Consider the following 12,525-nt stretch of genomic DNA (forward strand, 5'->3'; position numbering starts at 1 on the left):
GCTGCTCTTCTGCAGGTATGACACCTGCCTACGTGCCTCCTTGAAAGATATATTTTCTTTGATTTTGATTGTGACAATTTCTTTTTTCCAAGATGGGCACGACCGTGAGTACGCGGCATGCTCCCCATCACAGTTTATACGGTGGAGAGTGTTCTCGCAAGAGTCAGAGGTATGTTCATAGGCACTGCATTTCGCACAAGTTTGGTGGCCACGGCGACTTTGTGAACTGCGGCCGAAACGTTGGCATTTGAAACATCTGAGGGGGTTTGGCACATATGGCCTAACACAAAGCGTGATGTACACAGGCTCTACAGACTCGGGCAGAACACTAGAGCCAAATGTGAGTATCAGGTGCTTGGTTTTCATTTCTTTGCTGTCACACCTCATCTTGATTCTTTTGACATTGATAACATTCTGGTCACTGAAGCCCTCCAAGAGTTCAGCCTCAGTGAGCTCCAGAAAGTCATCGTCCGTGACAACACCGTGGCTTGTGTTCATCGTACGGTGCGGGGTTACAATTACTTGGGTTTCCCCAAATGACACTAGTTTTGACAATTTCTCATACTGTTTCTGATCGCGGAGTTCCAAGAGGAGATCACCGCTTGCCATCCTCGACGCCTTATAACCTGCACCAAACACTTCAGTCAATAGCTTGGAAACAAGGAAGGATGAAATTGTTCGAACTGGTTTATCCGGTTTTTCAGAATGAATGACATGGAAACGGGGGAAGGATTCTTTTTGCCGACCAAAAAAACGGAAACTTCATCGGTGCGCCCTCTTTTCTGAGGGCGATCAGGGAGTGGAGGGAAGGAACTATCCATAGAGGAATGTGTAGTTTTCGGCAATAACGCCAAACACCCACCGTGGAGCCCTACAAGGGTACGCTACAAGAACTGTAAAAACAGGTCCGGCAAACGCCAGCTGTACATTATCACTATAACCAAATATGAAATAACCTAGGTGGGTTATTCACACAAGGTTAACCCTTGCTGCCCGGAAAAACTGGAAGTAAAGGGAAGCCAGGAGAAGACAGGAAAGGTGGAAAGTGAGAGAAAGACGAAGGTTGGAGTGAGAGAGAGACAGGAAAAGGCAACTACCGATTTCCCCCGGGTGGGTCAGTCCAGGGGTGCCGTCTATGTGAAGCAGAGGCCAAAGGGGTTGCATCTGCCGGGGGGCCTTAAAGGTCTGAACACCCAGCCTCAGCTCAACTGCCAGGATCCCCCTTTCCCCAGACACGACTAAGCCCCGCACGGCTCCACGCGGGAGGGTCTGACCCTCATGTGCTCGGGTACGTGATGTCGCAACACACCAAACGCCTGCTGACGCAGACGCCCCTGCGGGGAAAGCAGCCAGGGAAACATTACAAGTGAAATAAGAGGCATCAGCAATGTACGACCGGCCACTGAATGCTCATAAGCCTAAATCCTGACGCAAGATAACCGGTTGCAATGGTATAGCACGTGTGATGCAAAGCAAATGAAATGTACACCTATTGGTCATATACAATGAAAGCTGTCTGTACAACTCCCAAAAAAGCCTGGGGTGAAGCCCGCTTCCAGTTTTCTACCTGTGGTTTCCCCTGCCACTGCTGAAAAAGTTTGTACAAAATAATTTTTCTTTTTGTTGATTATGCTTTTTTCCAACATGTCTTGCACATTTAAATAGAAAGTAAACCCTTTTTGAGGGTATTCATAGGTGGTGTATTAATGGTTCAACTCTTTTGAGCTGTATGAACACATCACCAATTTACAGTTTATGTACTAGTAAGCACAAGTTGGAGTCACCCATGCTGTACTACACCTTTCAATCCCATGTAAGATGTGCTCTTCAATTTCCTTCTAATCCGCCTTTTGCATATTCCTGCGCTGCCCTCTGGTGCACACCACTGGAAACGTTTTGGAAATGTGCTGGGCATTTCGCTGATTGATTTGTGTACCTTTGCCCATGTTGAGTGTGCATCGATTGTGCGTTCCGTGGATTACGATTAATTATTAATGGTTTTTCTAAGGCAGCATGCTGTTCACTCGTTTACTACTGGGTGAACAGGCCTCAGTGCACTGTTTTGCTAACAGTACGGCCGATAAAGGCACATTGAGTTCCGTCTGCGTACGTGGCTGCCTTGGAGTTTTTTGTCGCTGATGCACATTGGCTTGCACATTGCTTTTTGTATTCCTTTTACACATTCAATAAACATTTCGCATATTCAAGAAGCCTTTGAGTGCAGCCTTCCACCTAAGATTTGCCAAAAGGGTGCATTTGTTTGCATCTACATCTACAGCTTCAAATCGCTGTTAGCTTCGGATATTGTCGAAACGGCGCATCGCTGATATGAAATAATCTCAAAATGTAGAAAAACATACATATCTGCACATATGAGCCACATTGTTCCACCCTGAGACTAGTCAATATGAGCGGCCGAGGCATTTAAAGAACTGCAACTGTGCACACATATATTACGGGCTGTTAATTCTAATTATCACTTTTGTTTAACTTCATCATACTTACAGCTTGCACGTGCTTTATACAGGGTGTCTACCAACCGGGAAAACCGGGAATTCTCAGGAATTTTGAGTAGTCTAGAAAAACTCCGGGAAAACTCAGAGAATTTGTGCCTCTATCAGGGAAAATTAGCTGTAATTTTATTGAAAGGGTCGAAAGTCGCGGTAATGCTGGCTCGAGTAACAGACAAGAATCGTAATGAATAGTCTTTGATGTTCTGGCGTCGGTTGGAGTTGCCAGTGTACAGTCAATGACCGACTTTCCGGATTCCCGATAATTTGCACGGCTTCGCGGCACCACCATGTACCCCATAGAGTCAGTGTATCATTTTCGCCGTCCGATTTTCCAGACGTTTTGCCGTGACCGCAGGTCCAAAACAGCATTAATCAAAGCCACCACTGCTGCCATTTTGATTACCTCGCCGCCTCAAACCGGCGCTCTCGCACGCAGATCCGCTAGCAGATGTAGCCACCACTGCGGCAATGCTAGGCCTAGCTACTTGGACGTTCGCTATGAAGTTTCTTGTCGTTGGGTGCCGTGTTCTTTATTGAAAGAATTCGCTGCTGTCAGCAATGGCACGGACTCTGCCTTTGTGGTCCTCGCAAGTGGCTTAGAAGCTTGGAAAGCACTGTGCGTTGCATAATGCCGGCTCCCGATCAGTCAGCTTCGCCTCTACAGAAATATTACTTGGTGAAGCATACATAAAAGTATTGCAGTGAAGCATAACACGTGGGAAGGGGCTATTGCCACGGGACACAGTATGTATTCCTTCATTATACACGCGCGCACCCGGTATTTCCTGTCACAGTACGAGCACCGATATGTTTAATACGTGTACCGACAGGCCTTCAGAGCGTTTTCGAATGTGCCTGTGGCGGTTTGACAGTAAATGACATGCATTTATTTTTTTTCCAACTGGCCGATTTTTCAGACGTTTTCGCAGCCGGGGGTTCCAATACGCGGACGTGGACTGTGCAACTGACCAAGATGCTTAAAATGGTCCGTGAGGCGAACGAGTGGCGGAAGGAGTACAAGAACAGAAAGAACCTACGCATTGAGGAATGAATGGGAAAGGAAGCGTGCTGCCGCCATTTTGAAGGAGCTTGAGCTCAAAAAACAAAGTGTTGGCTGAAAGCCGAGATGCAGGTGTCCCCCCCCCTCATTCAAACCAAAATAAACTCTTTAAAGCAGTGGAACACAACACTGAGGTGTCGTGCGCGGCCTGAGAGTATGTCAGGACAGTTAAGGTTGACTTACGAGCTGTTGAGAGAGAATCTCAATTGTGACAAAGTTCGGGCCTGATACCACTGAGCTTGCTATCAGTTGATAGAAATAGCTCATATTCGAAAATATTTGCTTTTGTATGCACCTCCTTTTTTATTCGTATTTGAGAACGTCCAACTCGATTTGCAATTGTTTTTGAAGACATTTTTTTTAGAGGTAAACAGTGCTTCTCTAGAATTAAGAAATGTGTCAGCATAACCACACGTACACACCCACCATCTACGTAGCGAATGCATTCGGGAATGGTGACAAAAGTACAAGATGTTGGCACAGTGCTGTGTCGCCGTTTGCCCCTTATTGTGTACGTGCCATGCGAAGGGAAGAGTAGTTGATATCAAATCACTATAGGGTCACAACTGAACTGGAAGAGCGGTTTCCTTCATCCTGACTGCTTATTTTTTAAGTTCAGGTTTATCGGTAGCGCATACACGAACTCGACGAGGTCAGGTCTAACCCAACCTTCGCTAAACAGTATCAACACTGGCTGAAACTTCATGTGCATGGCTTGAGAGGACTGAAGCTTGTGCATTTCAACTTTGAAGCCATGTCGACACATTCTGAGCATGAAAAATTACATATACAAGTGAATTAGCTGAAGCTATCGCGATGTTGGTTTTACAGTTGATTGCGTGGGGTTCTGTCGAGCGATCATGGTCGGCATGTTGATTTTGTCGGTGCCGTCGACAAGAAAGCCCGTTGCACTATGAGAACTCGCCCCCGTCGGTTACATTATTGTCGGTCTATTATGATCAAGTGGTCTGAGCGATACAGTGCTGAATAGGCAGCCAATCGTTGGTGTCAACATCTTGTTGGTCTTGTATCAACTCAGTGTTACCGCACCTTAAGCAGGGGTTTATCGATAAATTTGAAAGCTGTCAATGCAAGGCGGCTACTACGTGGTTCACACTGCAGTCTGGACGAAGCCCTGGCCCCTTTCCATTGTAAAGTGGAGTTGCAGTCTTACGCTATGCACGTTTTCGGAACTGCACCGACATAAAGCTATAGGCCAGTGGAGTACCAACACAGTACACGGCACAAGTGTTCACTGCTGTGAGTGTCCATGTACTTTTTTTTCTTCGGAGTACTCTTCCCCGATATCTGGCTGCGCAGCCACACGCGCGTCCCCTCCAAAATATTTTGCGACTAATCCGCTAGGGCACGGCGCATGCGCCATCGTGTCGTGAAAAAGGCAGATTCTCCACTGAGTGTTGTGGACTTCGACTATATAGCTTTAGATAGCTTTAGAGCCCTAAGTGTGCAGCTTGAAAGCCACCTAATTCTGCAAGCCACCAAAGGCACATTCTACTGGACAGTGACAAGATGGTCACAATACCCAAGTCTAATCATTAATCACAATACCCACGTCTTGTTTAGTAATACACTGCATTAACTGGCCACAAAAGTCAACGGATCAAATGTAGTTAGAATTGCTTGTTGTCTTTGGCTCTCTGGAACCTGTTGTTGCAATGTCACCAAGGTCCCAGGCCACTGGACATTACAGCAATGTGTTCTTCTCAACCCTTCTGTGACCTGTTAAACTTAGTCAACACATAATATGCCAGCAAATATTTAGGTTAACAATACAGACAAATATCTGCATCCATCCAACCCACAAGACAATGGTTGCATTAAAGGGGCCCTGAACCACTTTTTGTCAAAATGGAGAAATGCATTTGAAGTTAAAATAGGCTGTTTCAGAAATACTTTGCCGCAAAGGCTACTTGAACGTGTGAACTTCAATGTGTTCAGCTGAAGCAGAGGTATTGGCAATCAAACATGCTCTTCACGGTGCTTCCGCTCCTTCCTCAATGCCTTGCACTGCAAGGCTACGGTGGAGCGAGGCATGCCCACAACGCTCGCTTCGCCTACTGAACATCACCGTGGCACACAGTTCAAGTTTGATTTTGGATGTTAACGTAGATGTCACTACTTCTGATTTTGGTGCCTACAACGTGCCAAACGTAAGCCAAATGTGACCGTCCGCAGCGAGCTGCAGTGTGCTTACCCACTGGACTTGTTGCGGCACTCCTCGGTGGCTGTGGTATCTGCGCTACGTAGCAGACCACAGCTACATGCAACTGAAGTGCACAGCATTTACTTTGTTCATGACTGGGCTCGAGCGCTTGCTTGTGCTCATATGTTCGTCTGGCCGTGCTACGTGGTGCAGACCGGCTATATCCTTCACCAGCTTGACCAACAGATAGTAGCCATATTCAATTTGTGCACTTTGAAGCACTGTCAATCAATCTGCCAAAGTTCTAGCCAGGAGCGGCCAGAAGTCAGCACGCATTGGCAAGTGTGCGTGTGGTCTCATCTTAACTTTCACGCGGTTCGAGGCTAGTTAAGTGTACAAAACAAGTAGAAATTAGCAAGACCTGATGACTACGACACTGATAAGCAGGGTGGCTTGAGTTATTTCCTATGAGGGCAGCCATGGCCGAGCATGAGCAGACAATAGTTGGCTTCTTCCAAAAGTATGTAATTATTATCAAAATTCAAAAGCAGATTTTTGCCTACTTTGGCCTGTTTATTAAACTTCGTCAATAAATATACACAGTAACAGTACGAAGAAGTGCATTGGTCCAAACACACTTCTTGATTGACGTCACCTATTGGCCAATAGCAGCCATGTATGGGGAATCCACTACATGTATTACAAAATAAAGTGTCCAGAAAAAAGTGAGGAGCAGACTCTGTTGAAAAGAGGGCGTTTGAGAGAAAGGTGACTTTGCGCTCCACTTGCGAGCTCCACGCGCCGCGCACGGCTGCAAAACTTGGCTGAGATGTTCACAGCAGACTATGTGGACATCTGCGGACTATGTTTTTTCCCAAAGCCCAAAGGGTGGTTCAAGACCCCTTTAAGAGCATATGGCCTGGACTCTCAGTGAAATTATGGACAAAACTTCTGTAGGCTGCAAAACTACTTTTGACTAACTAAATGTGGTACACCAATAAAGAAAGCAACAAAAGGTCTTTGGAGAAAGTGAATATTTTAGACACCATTAGACATTTTCAAGTTATATTTGCTAATTTAATGTTTGTAATCTTTGAGATACGATAAATGCAAATGAAAACCTTTTATTTGTTGCATTGAATGAAGGCCATGGACCTTGAAACACTAGAAAAGAATACTGGAAAACCTCAGGGCACCCTAGATAATTTACTAGAATAGCTTTTCTGCAAACCAGTTTCACTTTTATTTCTCAGGAGGTTTTGGCATTCACTTCAGCTCGCTCAGTCGTCCCCTATGCTGCTACTCATTTTGCGGCCCGATGTACAAACATAACACACCACCGAGCAAGCTGGAGCAAGTGGTAAAATGTGATGTCCTGATCACCTCCTGTGTCATGACGTCACTACACATACACCTTTTTGGAAACAAAACTAAAGCTGGTTTGCAGAAATGCAAATGTATTAATTAGGGCAAGTAGAAGCTTATCAGTACTTTTCTCTGGGGTCTTAAATATGTGTCTTACTTCACAATTTGGTAACAATACATGTTCACCTCGTTTGCCATGGCTCTACATGCTCAAATAAGGTGTTGGCCAGAGAAGCACCCAGTCAAACGTGTCTAGATCACAACAAATGTGTTGGTATCATTATAAGCCCACTCACTTGTACATGGGTATGTCTGGCTCTCCACCATCCATGGATCGCAGTGTGAGGCAGCACTGTTGCAGCTTACTCTTTGGATCATTCCAGTCCTGGTTGAGAATGAAGTCCTGGGCACGAACAGTAAAATCTTACATAGAGCCGTAGGCATGTAGTGCTTTTGCACGGCTACAAGGTGTGGCTCTATGGCACTCCAAAGCATTGAAAGGGGAGAAGAAGCGTCCTCATTACTTTGAAGAGTTTAATGGGGGAGGACATAACTAAGCTACAGTCACATGCAGTGAGGCATGTCTCTAATTTCTGACAAATACAGATGTGAAAGAATGATATGCAATATTATGAGCTGATGCATTTTGGCACAAATGATGCATTGCAATAGCACACACAACTTTTTACAAATGTTTAGAGCACATAAAAAGGTATGAGTGTATGTGTGGCACTTGCAAATTTTTACCATTGCCTGAATTATGTATGCTTCACCACCGTGCACACTGCATAACAGGTGAAAGTGCAAGAATTATGAAGAAGCATACTTACAGTAATAGGCCCACTTATACGACTGAATGAAGGAAGTGCTAGCAAAAGAAGTTGTATGCCAGCGATAGTCCCGTATCATGGACAGAATGAGTATTTATGAACTAAACAAGTGGTTAAAAGGGCCCTGAAACACTTTTATGAAAGTATTCATAAACACACCTCACTATTAAAGGACATCACCTCAAGAATCTCCTGATGCATAAATGTTTCAAATCCTTCAAGTACATATAAGCGGAGTTAGATGTAGTTATTGCACTGATGAGTGTCTTTCTCTCTCCTTCTGTCTCCACTGGAAGCGGCCTTGGGCAGAACATGCAGGAGAGGAGCCTGGCATGCACCGTAGTTTGTTGTGTCGTTGATCGTGCTTCTCTGTCTTATTCACGTTTTCAGAGCAAGATAGGCAACACCATTTGCACGTGTGGGGTGGTCAAAGCTTCAGGGAATGTCTAAGAAGAATTGCTGCAGGGTGGGTGGCTCAAATACCGGTGAAAACGTGCCGGCGATACGGTTCTAATCATTCCCGGCAAAGCCTCATCAGCAGGAGCAACGGTAGCAAAAATGGATCGTCGCTTCGAAGGGAAATTTCTTGTTCTCATCCTTTCCTTTGTCTCCTCGGTGTTTTTTCCACTCGATCATAGTTAGACGCTTGAGCAACGAAATTCGTCTCAGTGCAGCATGAGGTTTAAAGGCATTTCGCTAAAATTCGGAATGCGGTTTGCCGCTTACATTGTTTTCCGCTTCTTTACCGCGTTGCGCTAGCTAGGCAGCACGACTGCACGAGCGCATTGCATTGTATGTTAAAGCTACTGAAGTTTGCAAGAACTGAAATTGTTGGTTTCATGTGGCGCGATAAATCCTCACACCAGCTGTCACGCACTTCATGTTTTTACATCTATTTTATGCGTGGCTTCACACATGTTTAACTGTTGCTAGTTGCTCCATGCATAACTCTTGTCGATTCTTTTGAGCTGCGAAGTTTTCACTCTGCCTTGTTTGTAAAGGGTATAAATCACGCTGTGTCTTATCGGAATGATACCAAGGAAATGCTTCTTTAACAGCTTTATTCTTTTCACCCGAGGGCATCTTAGATATTGTTTGCGTTTTTGGAAATGTGTTTAGAAAATAGGTAGTTCAGGGCGAGAATTGCTAATAGCTGCTGCATATGGTATTTTTGTTCCATTTCTCACTGAAAAGTTTGCGTCCCATTTGGGAAGTCATCACACCTCGATGCTGCCTGAGCAAACTTAACATGACGAGTGATTTGTTTGTTTCACAACGTAGTCCCTTCTTGCATGTGAGTTTGGTACTCAACTGAATTCTTTCTTATACTTACACTGCAGACGACTAAACCGGGCCTTGCCGCCAGCGCTCATCTACTCTGACAGGCACTGTTCTGCCTTTAAATATATCATGTGGCACCTCTCTCTAGTAATACAAAAAAGTACTGAAAAGTTAGTCAGTCTTTAGCTTTGTACGTTTCCAAGCAGCTCCCTTGGGGAATTTAAAATTGCACAAACTACAGCGGGAATGGTAGTTCATCGGCGTATGCAGCAGAATTGCATTGGCGGTACAGCCCTAACATGCGCTTTTATTAACCTGTGTGTTTGGTGACTTCGTTGGCTAGTGTATGCGTTTCTATCAATAAATTGGCAATTACTCTTCTTGAGGCGCCTTCGACTGCACTTATTCGGCGATGTCACATGTATTCATCGGCAGAAAAATCACAATGGCATATGCAGAGATTGCACCGTGCGGATTTGTTTGATATAAGTCCGCACTAACGACGGGTGCTTATTAGTCAGGTACAGAAGCAGCATTGCGGCAAGGGTAGAATAAAAAAAAACCATCGAGAGATCGTACCACTCAACAAAATTAACGGCTAGTGAACATGAGCTCCACGTCATGTAAATGGGGCTCATGGCGTTTGTCTGCGGGACACACCTTGCACGTATGTGGACCATGTTGTCCCAAACACCGGTAACATAGTGTTCATACCCGCTCGCACAGAGGTGAGCACCTTCCCTACAGCTGTCACCGCAGAAGAAGCAGCCTGGCACCCGAACAAGGGAGAAATCGCAGCCACGAACTTCAGCCATCCTTGCTGCAAAGGGTTGTCGTCTGCTACTGCTCCCGCGTGTACTGTTGGAAGCGTCCGCTAGGTGGCTTTCAGTGGCACCTCTATAGGCGGTGCACTAGGCGTATACAGGGGATGGGGCAAGGGGGCAAGGCTCCCCCTAAAAGTTGAGTCTCTCATCGAGGCACTCCATGGCACCTGCAGCATCTAGTTTACGCAGCAGGCCGCTGCCATCTCGGAGGCCATGCAGCAACATGCAACTGTTGTGTGCACGCCAGCAGTGCGAAAATGAATTGCCCTTTCTGTCACAGACATATATTTTTCCTTTATTCATCTCAAAACTAGAAAAAAATAGTACTACTGAGAATGTTCTCGTGATCACGAAATCAGCCAATAGCTGATGGTGGGCTTCGCTGCTTGTGATGATGACATTGTGAAAGCAAGAGCAAGCGCACTGTCTTTGACACGAGATTATAAATTTGCTGCAACATGCAGTGCAATAATATTTTGCTCACAAAGTTCACAAGAGCCTCTTCTACTGATTGGCAATGTTTTTTTTTACTATGTTCAAGAAGTGTTTCAAGGCCCCTTTAAAACGAAGTCACCATCTTCCTCGCTTGTCCAGCTAAATGACAATTTCCTTTGTATGCCTCATTTTGTTCTCAATTCTCCCAGGATTTCACTCAACAAAAAGTTAGCATGATGCACATTGGGCCAATTTTTCACTGAAAGTTCCCACATGGATGTGGGGAAAAAGAAGGTAAAAATGAATCATGCAGATGCACAATTACCTGTTTCAAGTTGTACCAGGATTTTGTTTTAAAGGGGTCCTGAACCACCCTCAGGCTTCTTGAACAAACACATTCCGTAGATATCATATGCTGCTGTGAACATATCAGCCAAGTTTAGCAGTCATGTGGAGCTCACAAGTGGAGTGCAAAGTCACGTTTTTCTCAAACACTCCCTTTTCAAGTAGAGGCCTTCTCCTGACCCATTTCAAAGCTGCCGGTGGCTTGCATGTGTCATCCCATGCAAGATTTCGATAGACTCATGGTATTGGCCGATAGCTGACACCAATCAAGAAAGGTATTTAGATCAGTGTGCTTCTTCCTGCTGTTACTGTGTATATTTATTAATGCGGCTTACTAAACAAACTCAAGTAAGCAAAAATCTGCATTTTGAATTTTGGTAAGAATTGCATACTATCAGAAGACACTATCGTCTGCTCACGCTCCAACACATCTGCCCACATAGGAATAAAACTTTGAACACATTGCTTATATCGGTGTCATAGATATTGGGTCTTGCAAATTTGTATTAGTATTGGAACACTGAACTAGCCTCTAAACATGTGAAACTTAAGGTCAGACCTCATGTATGCTTGCCAGCGTGTGCTCACTCCTGGCTGCTCCTGACTCGGCGCCTTGGAAAATATCACTTCATAGTGATCTGTTGATAGCGCTTCAAAATGCTCAATTTGTATTTGGCTACTATCCGTCGGTCAAGCTGGTGCAGCACCAAAGCCGGTCTGCACCACATAGCACGACCAGACTGTAACAAATGAGTGCAAGCTTGTACTCCAGCCCTGTCGTACACAACAGTTGGCCACTACAGTTGCATGTAGCAGTGTCTGCTGTAGCTGCATGTCATACACACTGCGGCCGCCACAAGGTGCCATGATGAGCCTGTTCGCTGTACTCACTACGGTTAGCTGAGGACAACTGTATGCCTTGACTGGCCTTTGTGGGTGACATGACTCCAGGTAGAGAGTACTTCAGGCGCACAGCGAGCCGGCCCGAGCGCCAACGTCTGACTGGAAGAGGTCTGCTTCCCAAGTTGCACACCTTCGAGGTGTGTTGCCATCATGGTTGAGGCTCATAACGTTAGGAATACTTTCAATGCGAGTCTGAAATGTGGCATCTATCACTTAAGGCACAGATATAGTCTGATGTGTTCACCACGCCAGGCAGTGGCCGTCAAAGTTGGATCTGTCATGCTGGTGAGGCCAGAATTTCCTAAAATTTGCCCCCGCTATAGTTTGGTGTGTTAAATGTGGCCCACAGTAGTGCGGTGATCAGCTATTGCCACGACGCATGTGAACATGTGTGTGTTGGGTGAGCACTTTTGTATTTGGCAAAGGCTCAAACTCAGCATGCTCGCTTCAGCACACCTGAACTGTAGGCCAGCATTACTGCCGGCCAGCCAAGCTAGCACTTGATGCACTCTGGTCTAGCAGCTCTGGCGTGAGATAAGACATCATCTATTCCCACGTCAGCCGTGCTGAGCACAGCCGGTCACATCAACTGTGCCAGACACTAAACTCGAATTTTTGCCCATGTAGCATAACTACACTGTGCAAGGCACCCGTCTGCAATATGTCGGACTATGTCTGCACCTTTAAACCGATGTGCGCACTGCCAACATACTCGCATGACTGAACATAAAGACAAGATTCCGTTCGACCCTCGGAAATTGCGTGATTATTGATGAAATAGGTGCAAAATGAAATATGCTACTCA

At 45.4% G+C, this 12,525-nt stretch overlaps 1 protein-coding gene across 3 annotated transcripts in view; it reads right to left on the minus strand.

The window, feature by feature from the left end:
• The window catches only part of drosha (ribonuclease 3 drosha), a 238,139-nt gene that overhangs the window by 29,637 nt on the left and 195,977 nt on the right, over positions 1–12,525 (minus strand). For all 3 annotated transcript variants that reach the window (XM_075696237.1, XM_075696246.1, XM_075696229.1), the window contains one exon: positions 7,399–7,505. In XM_075696237.1, coding sequence (XP_075552352.1) covers positions 7,399–7,505 — 107 coding nt within the window. The remainder of the gene's footprint in view (positions 1–7,398; positions 7,506–12,525) is intronic.

The sequence above is a fragment of the Dermacentor variabilis genome, chromosome 1 (genome assembly GCF_050947875.1).
Source record: "Dermacentor variabilis isolate Ectoservices chromosome 1, ASM5094787v1, whole genome shotgun sequence".
Classification (NCBI taxonomy): domain Eukaryota; kingdom Metazoa; phylum Arthropoda; class Arachnida; order Ixodida; family Ixodidae; genus Dermacentor; species Dermacentor variabilis.